The 15,970-nt window shown below is 46.8% G+C and overlaps 1 protein-coding gene across 1 annotated transcript in view; it reads right to left on the reverse strand.

Annotated features, from left to right (window-relative positions):
- Window positions 1-15,970, reverse strand: part of plg (plasminogen) — a 64,510-nt gene that overhangs the window by 33,833 nt on the left and 14,707 nt on the right. The window contains exons 4-10 of the mRNA XM_052012203.1: window positions 10,854-10,968; window positions 10,631-10,770; window positions 9,175-9,295; window positions 7,161-7,279; window positions 6,261-6,423; window positions 5,996-6,117; window positions 3,301-3,457 (exon numbers count right to left, since the gene is read on the reverse strand). Coding sequence (XP_051868163.1) covers window positions 3,301-3,457; window positions 5,996-6,117; window positions 6,261-6,423; window positions 7,161-7,279; window positions 9,175-9,295; window positions 10,631-10,770; window positions 10,854-10,968 — 937 coding nt within the window. The remainder of the gene's footprint in view (window positions 1-3,300; window positions 3,458-5,995; window positions 6,118-6,260; window positions 6,424-7,160; window positions 7,280-9,174; window positions 9,296-10,630; window positions 10,771-10,853; window positions 10,969-15,970) is intronic.

The raw sequence follows: 15,970 nt of genomic DNA on the forward strand, positions 1-15,970 counted from the left end.
ATGGACGGCAGAGGTCTGGAGGGTTATGGACTGGGTGCAGGTAAATGGGACTAGCAGAATACCGTTTCGGCACAGACTAGAAGGGTCGAATGGCCTGTTTTCTGTGCTGTAGTGTTCTATGGTTCTATGCTTCTAGGTGACGGAAGTGATTGATGAGGCTAGAGCTGTGGATGTTGTCGACATGGATTTAATTAAGCCGTTTGACAAGATCCCTCATGGGATCATCCAGAAGATTAAGATGCATGGGATCCATGGTGATTTGGGCATTTGGATTCAGCATTGGCTTACCCGTAGAAGACAGAGGGTAGTGGTGAATGGGACTTTTCTGGCAATTAGTGGTGTTCCTCAGGGACCCACATGGGGACCTCTGCTGTCTGTGATATATATAAATGACCCAGATGAAAATGTAGATGGGTGGGTTAGTAAATTTGCAGAAAATACAAAGATTGGTGGTGTTGTGAATAGTGCAGAAGATTGCCAAAGGATACAGTGGGATATAGATGGTTGCAGATATGGGCGGAGAAATGGCAGGTGGAGTTTAATCCAGCCAAATGTGAAGTGTTGCATTTTGGGAGATCAAATGTAAAGGGACAGTACACTGTTAATGGCAGGGCCCTTAACAGTGTTGATGTACAGAGGGATCTCAGGGTCTAAGTCCATAGCTCCCTGAAAGTGGCTACACAAGTTGATAGGGTAGTAAAGAAGGTGTTTACTAGTCAAGGCATTGAGTTCAAGGCATTGGATGTGAAGAGGATGTTTCCAGTTGTGGGAGAGTCTAGGACCAGAGGGCACAGCCTCAGAGTAGAAGGACGTCACTTTAGAACAGAGATGAGGAGGAATTTCTTTAGCCAGAGGGTGGTGAATCTGTGGAATTCATTGCCACAGACGGCTGTGGAGGCCAAGTCATTGGGTATATTTCAAGTGGAGGTTGATAGGTTCTTGGTTAGTAAGGGCATCAAAGGTTATGTGGAAAAGGCAGGAGAATGGGGTTGAGAGGGAAAAATAAATCAGCCGTGATCAAATAGCGGAGCAGACTTGATGGGCCGAATAGCCTAATTCTGCTCTTTTGGTCTTATGGTCTTTTCAAGAGTCGGGAGATTATGTTGCAGATTTACAAAACTGTTGTTAGGCCGCATCTGGAATATTACATTCAGTTCTGGTTGCCCCATTATAGGAAGGATGTGACAGCTTTGGAGATGGTCCAGAAGAGGTTTACCAGGGTGCTGCCTGGATTAGAGGGCATGTGCTACAAGGAGAGGTTGGACAAACTTGGGTTGTTTTCTCTGGAGCCGCGGAGGCTAAGGGGAGACCTGATAGAAGTTTATAGGATTACAAGAGGCAAAGATAAAGTAAACAGTCGATATCTTTTTACCAGGGTCGAAATGTCTAATACCAGAGGGCATGCATTTAAGGTGAGAGGGGGTAAGTTCAAAGGAGATGTGAGGGGCAAGTTTTTGTTTACACAGACTGGTGGATTCCTGACATGTGCTGCCAGGGGTGGTGGTGGAGGCAGATACAATAGAGGCTTTTAAGAGGCTCTTAGATAGGCACATGAGGTGCAGAGAATGGAGGGATATGGACATTGTGCAAAAAGAAGGGATGAGTATAGTTAGGGATTTCATTACTAGTTTAATTAGTTTGGCACAACATTGTGGGCTGTGGGGCCTCTTCCTATGTTCTAACTCCTTAAGAAAGAAAGAGGAATAAAAACTAGCAAAGAGGCTAGTTGTCCAGCATCAGTGCTGCGGTAACTGCCAAGTGTTTGTGTTCTACCGCTGGCCTCAATGAGCGGTGTGTCTTACATGGAGAAAGACCAGCAGTGTGAAACTGTCAACATTTCCCAGCAGGTCTCAGCCCTTGGTGGTTGCCAAGTATCTGAGGAGAGGAGGGTGTTTCACTAACTCTGGCAACTGAAACTGTTCTCTGTTTAAATATTAAAAAGGGAGGTTAAAATATTAGGAGGCCAGAACAGAAATAACAGGGAAGGAGAGAGAAAGTACACAGGGGACCAGAAGAAAGACAGAGGAGGCAGAAACAGGGAGGTGGGGAGGGGTGGGGGGGGGGTGGAATTTGGTGGAGGGGAGAGTGGGGATGTAGAGGAGGGTAGGTGGGAGGGGCAGTGGAGATAGGGGTGGAGTGTGGAGTACAGAAACAAGAAAGGAAAATCCAAAGAGGAGATGATGAGAAAAGTGAAGAAGGTTCAGGTGACAGAAAACAGCTGAACTTGAGGTGGGATGTGTGCAGAAAGTAGGCAATGAAATCCCTCTGTCATGTGTGCAGTGAGATTATCCATGTGACAGTCCTGTATTATTACAGTACAATTCTGCACACGTACCAGTAGTTCTCAGAAGGAGGCGTCTGGCACATATAACACCTAATTTGCTGATTTTAACAAGAGACTGCAAGAAATTGCAGAGTTGTGGGCACAGCTCAGCACATCATGGAAACCAGCCTCCCCTCCATGGACTCTGTCTACACTTCTCACTGCCTCAGTAAAGCAGCCAACATAATCAAGCACCCCACCCACCCCGGACGTTCTCTCTTCTCCCCCCCTCCCATCGAGCAGAAGACACAAAAGCCTGAAAGCACGTACCACCAGGCTCAAGGACAGCTTCTGTTATAAGCTATTGAACGGTCCCCTTGTATGATAAGATGGACTCTTGACCTCACAATCTACCTCATTATGGCCTTGCACCTTATTGTCTGCCTGCAATGCACTTTCTCTGTAACCATAACAATTTATTCTGCATTCTGTTATTGCTTTTCCTTTGTACTACCTCAATGCACTGATGTGATGAACTGATCTGTATGGATGGCACACAAAACAAAGTTTTTCACTGTGGCTCGGTACATGTGACAATAATAGACTAATTTACCAATTTATCAATGTGAGCAGTTCATCGTGTACCATTAAAGGCACATACATCGATGTGTACACAGTCACTTCTGTGGGTCAATCCCACTTCTGGAGTTGAGCACGTAACCCAGGCTCACACTTCAATGCAGGACTGAGAGAATGCCACACTGTCAGAGATGTCACCTTGTGGTCTAGCTTAAACCAATGCTCTCCCTGCCCCTCTCAGTGGCAAAAACAACCCAGGGCCAATTCTCTGTTGTGTGAACATTGCCCAAACAAGCTATGGGCTCAGATATTTTGGGGACCTTTCTCTGGGCAATTTTACATGACAACATCAGGCTGTAACTGATGTCCTGAGGATGCTTTTAAATTCTACTCTTTCTTTCGCTGAACCTAAGAGTCTGGTATAATTTCGCCCTGTTGGTGTTTCTATATGTACGTACGCTTCAGGGAAGTTCCTCGGTGTCTTTTCATGTCTGTGTGGTTCCATGGAGTCCCAATACTGGCATCTTTTCCCTGACAACGTCACAGCGGTAGTTCCACGGTAGTCAAGGCCTTGCCCGTTGTAACAGTCAGTGGGCCCACCTTCGTCTATCCACACTAAAAGTAAACAGCAAAATCTTGGCATCTTTCTGATCAAAGCATCAGTACTCCATTTTGATTTACTAGTTTCACGCTAACTTATTGTACACGGTGATAACCCGTAAATAGATAGTAAATCTATGGTTTGCTACTTTTAATCAGTTATTAATCTATTCCCTAATCCTGCTCCTGGGGGTAATTATTTCCAATACACTGGGAATTACAAACATGGCAAAACTGCTGGAAATCCACCCAAAGCTACAGCAGGGAATCAGCCTGTTGAATATACAGCAAGAACAAAAAATCTATTAACTTGAATGGAGAGGAATGGCTGGGAGGGATCCAGGTAAATATCAGCTAATTTACATGGTCTTAATTTATTGAACTTGCTTAGATATTTTTAATTATTTAAAGTGTATTTTTGAATATTAAGTTCTGAAGATCTTTAAAAATATTTCGCTGATTTTGTTTTAAATAGTGTTCGAAAGTTTCTAACTGGCTTTCACAAGCGAATGGTGGAGAGAAGGAAAAGGCCTTGGAAGAAATTAAAAAGAAACTGAAGGAGGAACACAAATGTGTGAAGGAAGAGGTCCACAACCGTTCACCGGCACTGGTCTGTGGGATCCTGGGAAGGAAGATCATAGTCAGAAAGAGAGAGAGAGAGAGAGAGAGAGAAAGAGAGAGAGAGTGAGAGAGAGACAGCATGGAAACACACCAACGCACCGAGTCCACACGGACTATCAACCACCCATTTACACCATTTTCTACATTAATCTCATATTCTGGAGACACAAGAGACTGCAGATGCTGGAATATGCGGCAACACAAAAAGCACTGGAGGAACTCAGCAGGTCGGGCAGCATCTGTGGAGGGAAGGGAACAGTCGACGTTTCGGGTCGAGACCCTTCATCTGGGTGTAATCGCATTCTCCCCACATTTAGTGTAGCAGTTAGTGTAACGCTATTATAGCACCAGCAACCCGGGTTCAATTCCGGCTGCTGTCTGAAAGGAGTTTGTACATTCTGTTTGCGTGGCTTTCCTCTGAGTGCTCCGGTTTCCTCCCACATTCCAAAGTTGTACAGGTTAGGAAGTTGTGGGCATGCTATGTTGGCGCCAGAAGCATGACGACACTTGCGGGCTGCCCCCAGAACACTCTACGCAAAAGATGCATCTCACTGTGTGTTTCGATGTACATGTGACAGATAAAGATATCATATCTTATCTGACATTTCTGAAGGACACTCAGAAATATTCTAGGTCTGTGACAAATTTGACAGCTGGCTAAACTTGGAGATGTTTAACTGATATTTTTACTTCTGTTTAGTGGGTGGGACAGGAACTATTCGGCAGGCCAGACGGCATACATGGAGAGAGGAATGAAGTTAACATAGACTTGTTTCAGAAGGGAAGTGGATACTTATTTTAAAAGGAACAATTGCAGGGCTAGAATAGCGTGGGAGGGAGTGAGACTACCTGAGGAGCTCTTTGCAGAGCTAGCACAAGAAGGATGGGCTGCAAGGCCTCCTGCAAAACTGTTCAGCTGAACTGCTGTATTCTTGGGCAGGTGGAGATGTTGTCTGGGGGATGGGGAGCTCTGCTGTGAGATTACATGAAAGTCTACACTGTAAAGGAATGCATGTGAAACACCACATGTGCCAAAGGACAGGGAGGTTGAAAGGACAAGAAGGCGCCAGTGAGAAGGAGGTGTCACAGTCATGCAGGGACAGGGAGAAGCAGAAGGCATGCAGATTCCCATCCAGATGCAGCAACAAGAGGTTTTATTGTCTCTGTGTGGCATCTGGGGAAGTCAACAAGTCACATATACATTGAAACACACAGTGAAATGCACCTTTTGCCTAGAGTGTTCTGGGACAGCCCGCAAGTGTTGCCACTCTTCTGGCACCAACATAGCATGCCCACAACTTCCTAACCTGTACGTCTTTGGAATGTGGGAGGAAACCGGAGCACCCAGAGGAAACCCACGCAGACACAGGGAGAACCTACAAACTCCTTATAGATAGCTAATCTGCCTCTCATTTTCCTCTCTGTCTGTCTGCCTCCATCTATCATTCACCTGCCACTGTCTCCCAACTCCACTCCCTCCCTCCCCTTCCCAGGCATGACCTGCCTGTCATCTTCTTCAGTCCCCTGGCTCACCCCTGCCCCTCTCCTCCTCATACTGACCATCTCTCCTCTCCACTCTCAGTCCTGGTGCAGGGTTTCGACCCGAAATGTCCACAATTCCTTCCTCCCACCACCCCACCACAGATGCAGCTCGACCCACTGAGTTCCTCTAGCAGATTGTTTGATGCTTCGTTCTGTTCGTCCACCCCCGACCTTAGGAAACCTTAGGACTACCTTACACAGCGTAATAGCGTTACGCTAACCGCTACATTACCGTGCCTGCCCCAGAGTCAGGAGAAGACAGCACCATCCCGGATCCCCCCAGCAACAGCGGTTGCCCCTGACAACAGCAGTGCCCAACGCAGAAAGCAGCTTGCTCCAGTTGTCGGTGGGGAGAGTCGGGGCAGGAGCCGGGAACTGTGGATCCCTCACCTGTCTGTTGAGCGCCGCACCTTCGCACCCGGCAGTATTCCCATCGGATCTCCGGGTTGGTGGTGTAACACCAGGGCTCCCTCTCGTTGTCCGGGTTCCGGCAGTAGTTGGACTCCAGCCCCCTGAAAGAGACGGGAAGGCAGTGGGTTATCAGAGGGGAGGAGCCTCCCGATGTTCCCTCCCCCGAGGATCTGTCACACAACCTGTCCCAAATCACTTGGACGCGACGCTCGGGGGGGGGTGGGGTCGGGGAATGACCACTTACTTGCAGGGGTAATTCTCAGGGGTCCTCGAGTGCTGGTGCGGAACCAGAGAGCTCCAGGGCTGACAGACTTCACCAGAAATTGTCGTCGATACAGTTCCCCGGTAGGCGTGGCCCTTGCCTGTGTAACACTCCGTCTCTGTTTCAACAGCAGGGGGCTCTCCCTCTGTAGGGCCGGCAGAGGAAACAAAAGCACCCGTTTTACTGCGGAGGGGTCGCACTCCAGCGTGGGTAACATTGGAGGGACCTGCTTTTACTTTCCAGTTTCTTAAGGTCGGCGGGTGGACGAATAGAAAGAAGCAACAAACAATCCGCTAGAGGAACTCGGTGGGTCGAGCAGCATCTGTGGTGGGGTGGTGGGGTTGGGGAGGAAGGAATTGTGGACATTTCAGGTCGAGACCCTGCATCAGGACTGAGAGTGGAGAGGAGAGATAGTATAAGGAGGAGAGGGGCAGGGGTGAACCAAGGGACTGAGGAAGGGGTGTAAGATGACAGGCAGGTAGTGCCTGGGAGGGGGTGGAGTTGGGAGACAGTGGCAGGTGAATGATAGTTGGAGGCAGACAGAGAGAGAGGAAAATGAGAGGCAGATGGTGGAGGGGGGGAGGGGAGTGTGAAGGCTGGAGGGAGATTAGTAGGAACATGAAGGGCTACCAGAGCTGGACTCTGATAAATAACAGAGGTAAGATAGGGGAGAGGTAAATGCGGGGGTGGGGGGGGGGTGTGGCATGTGGGGCCTATGGGTGGAATGTATGTGTGTTGGGTGGATGGAACCAGGAGGGCAAGGGGGATGAGGATGGGTGAGTGGGGGGCTGGGGGGGGGGTGTAGGAAAGGGGATAAAAATGTGCTCATTCACCATCTGTCCCCACCTGGAGGAGCACCGGTGAAGGGACGAGGGAACTCACCGCAGCGGGTGATGTTGCAGAACGCCCATCGTTTCATGGGGTCTGTTGTTAAACACCACGGTCTGGGCTCCCCATCCGGATTCCGACAGTAGTTCTCCTCCAGATATTTATTGGGAAAACTGAAGGCGAGAAAACAGTTTGGATATTCTTGGGTTTTTATATATATATATATATATATTTCTCATATTTTCCTACAACATTGGAGGAGGGCCCTCAGCCCTTCGAGTCTATGCTGGCTCCCAGCAGTGCCTTAGTTCCCTGCAGGCTATCCTCTCTCACATGCCCATTAACAGCACCCAGTTTTACCACCGCTCACCCACACCAGGGGCGAATTAGCCCACCGACCCGCACATCTTTAGGACTTGGGAGGAATCCGGAGTACCTGGAGGAAACCCACAGGGAGAACATGCAAACCCCACATGGAGAGCGCTCAAGGTCAGGATCAAGCCCAGGTCGCTGGACTGTGAGGCGGCAGCTGCCACCCATATCAATGGTTGGGGTGCCCATGAGACTTGCATGGCGTGATCAGAATAATGGCAGCAGGTGCCAGGGGAACACCACAAACTGCAGGTTGCCTCCACATCGCCCATCATCCTGACTTGGAAATATATTGTTGTTCCTTCCTCGTCACTGGGTCTAAATCCTGGAACTCCCTCTGCAACAGCACCATGGGACCTTCACCAGGAGGACCGCAGTAGTTTGAGAAGGAAGCTCAGCACCACTTCATCAAGGGCAGTTAGGGATGGGCGATAAATGCTGGCCTTGAGATACTGAAAAATGAATCAATAAAAATACACCCCTCTTTGGCAATAACTTCATAATCCTGGTCACAAAGATAATGTCTTCTGCTTGAATGGTGAGTGGCAGCTTCACTGTTTGGTGGTCTGAGCAGCTGCAATCAACACACTCTTTTGCTTCCTGTTTCCGCTAAGTGAACGCAATGGTGCCCCCAGTGGAATGGGAGGAGGAGAGGAGGGAAAGAGGAGCAAGAAAGAGGGAAGAGATTGACCCATGGATACAATCACAAGGACGGCGCGCCAGTGTCTTTACTTTCTTAGAAGGTTAAGTAGGTTCAGCGTATCACCGAACACTCTAACGAAGTTCTACAGATGTACCGTTAGAAGTGTCCCGACTGGTTGCATCATGGTCAATTCGAAAGCACAGGAACGTAAGAAGCTGCAGAGAGTAGGGGATTCAGCCCAGTACATCACAGGCACATCTCTCCGCACTATCGGAAGTATATATACGAGGCGCTGCCTCAAGAAGGCAACAACCATCACCAAAGATCCCCACCACCCGGGCCATGTCATCCTCTCATAGCTACCATTTGGCAGGAGGTACAGAAGCCTGAAGTCCCACACCATCATGTTCAAGAATAGCTACTTCCCTTCAGCTATTTGGTTCTTGACCTAACCAGCACAACTCTAATCACTACCTTGGTATAGGAACATTATCTTTGATCACTTTGCACGAAAATGGACTTTTTTTTTGTTCTAATTGTGTTCTTTCTGGTAAAAATTGTGTATAATTTATTTTTTCTTGTGAATGTTGTGTATCTGATGCTATGTGCCTGTGATGCTGCTGCAAGTAAGCTTTTCATTGCACCTGTGCATACATGTACTTGTGCATATGACAATAAACTTGACTTTGACAGGAGCAAGTACCCTGTCTGAAAAAGAAAGGAAGACTAGTTGGAGAGCAGAACGGCAGAGAGCCTCTTCACTGGCAGAGAGGGGTGGTTGAAATCCTGACCACTCTCACGTTTTGGGAGGAAGGGATGGTGTCACCAGGTTTAAACACCCTGCACTCTTGATGAATTAACCTCCTGTATCTACATCCCATCCTAGTCTTCAGTCCCTTCCCCACCCAAATGATCAAAGTGTGATCAACTAAAATAAGCTCCAGTGTCTCTGACTTCTACTTCCATGGAGACAAGGAGATTTGTTTAAGACAACAATCCAGAAAATGGTAAGGAATTTCAGGAGGGAGGTGTCTGTCACAGTCCCTGACTTACTGGGTTGGTTTGTACCCATGGAGGTGGGGTTCCTGTGAGTCCCAACGCTGGCACAAGGTGCCGTCCTCTGTTTGGGAGACTTTCCCACGGTAGTTCTCTCCACTGCAGAACATGCAGTCCTCTATAATCAGAAGGGAAACACAGCTGTTACTGCAGCAACAGGAGATCTGTCTGCTAGTCAGTCAGTCAAGAACCATTGAAGTGGCACTGACCCAACAGACAATCCATCCCCAATTACATTTTTAGGCAGCCCCAAATTAATGCCAGAGGCTTCCTTAATCCCAACTGTCATGTAGCTGTGAGTCTACTGGGAGAGGTCTGTTGCAGACAGCTGCTCCGCTTTATGGCAATGATTCCCAGCCACTTGGTCTCCTGTGGTAAACACACTATTACTGCACTAGCTCCACACCCCTTTTTTACAATAAGAGTTCAGAGTTCTCCAGGTGTGGTTAAACTAAGAAGTTTAGCATAACATCCCTGTCTTTTAATGAGGTCAGTCCAGAAATAAAACCCACATTTGCAGGTGTCCTTTTTATGGCTTCATTAACCTGTGTTGCTACATTCAGGGTATGGTGTACATCTAACCCCAAGTCTCCTTCCCACTCTGATTATTCAACAGCATCTGGTGCCCTATCCTTAATGTCAAAATGCTTGCACAATGTTATGTCAAAATTCATTTGCCCATGGACATTACTAATCTCTTAGAATGTAGAACATAGAACAGTACAGCACAGGAACAGGTCCTTCAGTCCATGATGTTGTGCCAAACTCATGATGTCTAATCCCTTCTGCCTACACATGGTCCATATCTCTCCATTCTCTGCAAGTTCATGTGCCTATCTAAAAGCCTCTTAAACTCCTCTATCCTATTTGCCTCCACCACCACCCCTGGCATCGCATTCTAGGCACCTACTACTCTCTGTGTAAAAAAACTTGCCCTGCATATTTCCTTTGAACTTTCCTGCTTTTACCTTAAATGCCCTGGGAAAAAGATACCGGCTCTTTATCTATGCCTCTCATAATCTTATAAACTTCTATAAGGACTCCCCTCAGCCTTCAAAGATAACAACATTGGTATTTTCAACCTCTCCTTATAGCACATACCCTCTAATCCAGGCAGTATCTTAGTAAACCTCTCCATAGCCTCCACATCCTTCCTATAATGGGGTGACCAGAATTGCACACAATACTCCAAGTGACTCCACACCTTCTTGTGACATTCTGCAATCCTCCCCACAATATACATTATCACATCCACCAGCCTGCTGCCGTCCACAAACCCCAACATCACGTGAGTAGGCTGTGGACAGCAGCCATTGAGTTCTGTGGAACATCTTCCCAGCTACAAGCCCTCACTCTCTGCCTTCTGCTGGGAGCCAATTTGCTCCCATACTCCCCATTGCCATTGCTGAGCCCACAGTCTACCGACAACCCAGTGTTCCCCGCAGGTCTGTACCTTCACAGTTGGGTATCTGGCAGTATTCCCAGCGCTTGTTCGGATCTTTGGTGTAGCACCAGGGCCCCATTGTATCGTTGTCAGGATTTCGGCAATAGTTTGCCTCCAGGTCCGCATACGGACTGGTTACTGGTGTGTAACTAAACAACAATAAAGCGTTAAATCACAATCAACAGACCTGTTTTAGAAAGAAGATTTCTGAGACTTTTAACTAAAGACAAACTTTGGTTTGTGTGGTTCCTTGCTGCTCCATTTCTGGCAGGTTCTTCCCGAGAGGGTTTTTGTGGCTGTTCCTCTGTAGGTGACTCCATTTTCTGACTTGCATTCCAAAAGAAAAGCTGGGGGAGAAGAGAATAAACTTGTCAGTGAACCTTGCAGGCAAACTACGTTGCGCACAGGCGGCAGTGTCGAGCTGGGGTGATGGGTCAATCATCCCTTTTAGAACATAGAACAGTACAGCACAGGAACAGGCCCTTCAGCCCATGGTGTTGTGCCAAACTAATTAGTCACCTAACTAAACAAATCCCTTCTGCCAAGACAATGTCCATATTCCTCCATTTTCTGCACATTCATGTGCCTATCTAAGAACCCCTTAAACGCCTCTATTGTATCTGCGTCCCCCACCACCCCTGGCAGTGCATTCCAGGCATCCACCACTCTGTGCAAAAAACTTCCCCGCATATCTCCCTTGAACTTACCCCCATCTCACCTTAAATCCATGCCCTCTGGTATTAGGCATTTCGACCCTGGGAAAAAGATACCAGCTATCTATGCCTTTCATGGTCTTATAAACTTTTATCAGGTCTCCCCTCAGCCTCCGACGCTCCAGAGAAAACAACCTAAGTTCACCTAACCTCTCCATATAGCACATGCCTCTAATCCAGGCAGCATCCTGGTAAACCTCTTCTGCACCGTCTCATGGGGCGACCAGAATTGAATGCAATACTCCAGATGCAGCCTAACCAGAGTTTTATAAAGCTGTAACATAAATTCCTGACTCTTGAACTCAATGTCTTGATTAATAATGGCAAGCATGCTATACGCCTTCTTTACCACCTGATCAACCTGTGTAGCCACCTTCAGAGAGCTATGGACTTGGACCCCAAGATCCCTCTGTACATCAACACTGTTAAGGGTCCTGCCATTAACAGTTTACCGTCCCTTTATATTTGATCTCCCAAAGTGCAACACCTCATATTTGGCCGGGTTAAACTCCATCTGCCATTTCTCTGCCCATATCTGCAAACCGATCTATATCCCGCTGTATCCTTCGGCAATCTTCTATACTATCCACACTGCCACCAATCTTTGCATTGTCTGCGAGCTTACTAACCCACTCATCCATGTTTTCATCCTTTTTCCATCCTTTCTCCTCAGAGTTCCTGCTTCTGTCCCTGTCAGCCTCATGCCTAATGTTAGGCCTAGGGAGATTTCATCCACTGTTACTGAGGGCAATGAGGATGAGAGCATGCTCAACAGTGGGAAGATCAACAAATCAATGTCATTGCCTCTCCCAGGCCAACATCCCAAGTATTGAGGCCCTAGTTACATTCAGTTGATCACATTGGACAGATCAGCTCACAGGCATGCCCAACACTAGACTCCTGAAAAGAATACCCTATTCCGAGCTCTGTCAGGGAGTAGCTCATCAAGAGGACAGAGGAAAAGATTCAGGGATATGTTCAAAGCTTCCTTGAGAAAATGCAACCTTCCCCACTGACTCCTGCGTATCCCTGGCCCATGACCGCTCAGAGTGGAGATGGTGCATTCAGCAATGATAGTAAGAATCACATCGGGAGCATGCAGAGGGAGTGTGTGCATGGTGTGTCATGAGTTACCCACCCACCTGTCCCAGCAGCCACCTCCTGCCCCCTCTGTGGAAGGGTCTGCTGTCACCACATTGGCCTCACCAGACACCTAAGAACCAGAACGGGAGCAAGTCACCCTCAATCCCGAGGGTCTGTCGAAGAAGAAGGTGAAGGCAGAGTCTTTTGTACTGCTGTTCAGTAAAACAGGTAACAAGGGTAGTGCCTCTAACTAAACATCCTTTATTGAAGATGAACAACACCCAACTAACAGTAGTGTCTGGTACAGGAGTGTATCATGTCCTTCTTAAAGTTACGTACACACCCAATATACACCACAAGGCCTATAAGAAGAGTAACTGTCTGCTTATATTAAATTATTTTATCAATTAACTATCTACATACAATGTAAAATGTAAATTATTATTGACAAGGGCACATTGCTACATAGTCAAAAACTATAAATATATTTAAAAATAAATCCACTCATTTTCCAGTTTTCTCAACCACAACACAAGATAAACAAAACCTAACAATTCCACAGTGTGTGTTCTGATACTGACAAATCCCATAGATTTTGATGACCCTATTCTGCACATGACAGATCTTGGTATTAAGGAGTTACATTAACTATCCATGAGCATGAATTCAATGAATGCATTTCTCAACATTAGCCATAACTCCTAAAACCTACTAGAGCACATACCAGCAGGCTCAAGGACAGCTTCTATCCTACTATTATCAGACTCTTGAATGGACCTCCCATATGCTGAAAAATGAACTCTTGATCTCCCAATCTACCTCATTGTGGCCCTTGCACTTTATTTGTCTATTCAGGCCTTTCTGAAACCTACCAGATACTGAAAGGCCTGGATAGAGTGGATGTGGAGAGAATGTTTCCATTAGTAGGACAGTCTAGGATCTGAGTGCACAGCCTCAGGATAAAGGGACGTCCCATTAGAACTGAGATGAGAAGGAATTTCTTCAGCTGAAGGATAGTGAATCTGTGGAATTCATTGCCACAGAGTGCTGTGAAGGCCAAGTCATTGGGTGTATATAAGACAGAGATTGATAAGTTCTTGAATGATAAGGGGGTTAAAAGTCACAGGGAGAAGGTAGGAGAATGGGGTAAAGAAAAAAAATTAGCCATGGTTGAATTGCGAAGCAGAATCGATGGGCTGAATGGCCTAATTCTGTTCCTATATCTTATGGTCTAATGGTCTACCTGCACTGTACTTTCTCTGTAACTGTAACATTATATTCTGCATTCTGTTTTTCCTATTACTATCTCGATGTACTTATGTATGACACAATCTATCTGACATGCAAATGAAAGCTTTTCACTATATTTCGGTACATGTGTCCATAATAAACCAATACCAATACCAACTACAGTAGACATAATTTTACCTTGTCTCCAAAACATTGTCAAGTCTTACAAATGCAACAAGAACAAATATTTCATTTGTTTTGCCAATTTCCATCTTCCGACCCTCACATCTGTTCTGTGTCACATCACAAGTTTCACTGCAGCCCCTTTCTTCAGCTCACCCTTTTCAAGCTCAGACATCATTACCTGACTTTCTCTGTCTGGATGGCTTCCAGTATTCACAACCCCAGTTCTCAACCTCTCCTTCACCTTGGCTACGATGCACTGAACCAACATCAGCAAACTTCTCTTCAAATTTCTCCACTTAGCAATACAATCGCCCCCTCAAGGCATCAACCCCAATCTGAGCCTGGTTCAGGCCAGTCCATTGCTCTGTAAACAGAATCCTTGTTGACACCACACTTTTTACCAAGACCCATGCAGTCTCCTTCACTACTACAGGGACCATCTGAGTTCATTGAACTCCCTGCACGAGCTTTCATCTTCCGTGATTACAGAAGATACCAGCATTGGTGTGTTAGCCATCGTTCTAGCACACTGCTGAACCGGCAGAGTCCTAGAACACAGGACCGAGAACACAAAACAGTACAGCACAGGAATAGGCCCTTTGGCTCACAATGTCTGTGCCGAACACAATGCCAAATTAAACTAAGTCTCTTCTGCCTGCACATGATCCATATCCTCCATTCCCTGCACATTCATGTGTCTACCTAACAGCCTCTTAAATGCCACTATCGTATCTGCTTCCGACCCAACTCCTGGCAGCCCATTTCAGGCACCCACCACTCTATGTGTAAAAAATTGCCCAGCACACCTCCTTTAAACGTCCCCCTTCTGACCTTAAGTGCATGTCCTCTAGTACCTGACATTCCTACTCTGGGAAAAAGATCCTCACTGTCTACCCTATCTATGCCTCTCATAATGTTACAAACTGCTTTCAGGTCTTCCCTCATCCTCTGACACTCCAGAGAAAATAACCTAAGTCTATCCAACCTCTCCTAATAGCTCATACCCTCTAGTCTATGCAACATCTTGGTAAAGCTCCTCTGTACCCGTTCCAAAGCCTTCATATCCTTCCTGTAATGGGGTGACCAGAACTGCACACAATACTCCAAGTGTGGCCTGACCAAAGTTTTATACAGCTGCAGTCTATAGTCTCCTTTAGTACTGATCACTACTGAGGGCTATGAACACACTCCTCGCTCAGAAACTGCCAAATCGCTGTCTACATGATGCTGGGAGTTGAGGCTGGCAAAGTCAGATGACCCTTCACCTTGGGATGCTCACTGTAATCCAAGCTCCTGGCTTCTTTCAGGTTACACACCAAAACTTTGCCTTGCCATCTCGCGGTGAGCTCGGCAGACACTCTCCCATTGAACACCTCCCACTCCAGTATCCACAGTGCTAATGAGTTTACTAGTGTTTCATAGTCTGTAAAATTGTCTTCCTCTTTTTCATAGCATCACTCTATTCCAGTTCTCTCCTGGGACCTCACTGATAGCATTTTTACTCTCAGGAATATCTCCACCTATTCTGGGTACATAGCAAATAGCCTCTCATACATTATCGGTGCACCAACATATCCATCACATCCACCACCTGTCATCAGTATCACTCCATCTAGGGAACTCCCTTCTCTTTTCCTTTGGACTTTGTTACTGCCTTACCACTTCATCAGCACCAAACTTCTCATCAATATTGCATCCATAGGTTCTTCTCTCTTATTGCCTCACGCTAAGGCAAGTTAGCAGAGAAGTCCTCAGAAAAGTAGCTATCAAAATTCGACTAACAGCCATGGCTGATTTATTCATGTAGCCAAAGTTATACCACATGGTACAACGCTCATTATTTTAGGAGCACAGTTGTAGGATTGGGCACTGGTCACACTTTTCCTTCTAACCTGAGGCTAGAAACTCACTCACCTCCTGAGGACAATTGGGCTGCTGGTTAGTTAAGTTCTCCCTGTCTTGTGTGCTTGTGGATGGCGCAGTGGAGCCATCCACTTCAGGTGCTGATGACCCTGGCTCCAGCTGCACACCTGACCCACCCTCTGGACCTCCGGTGTTCCTGACTCTGGATCCCAACCACACACCCAGTACCGAACACTTCCTGTAATACGCAGCTGACCCAAAGTAAGTCAGCAGA

This window comes from Pristis pectinata, chromosome 3, assembly GCF_009764475.1.
Source record: "Pristis pectinata isolate sPriPec2 chromosome 3, sPriPec2.1.pri, whole genome shotgun sequence".
NCBI classification, from domain to species: domain Eukaryota; kingdom Metazoa; phylum Chordata; class Chondrichthyes; order Rhinopristiformes; family Pristidae; genus Pristis; species Pristis pectinata.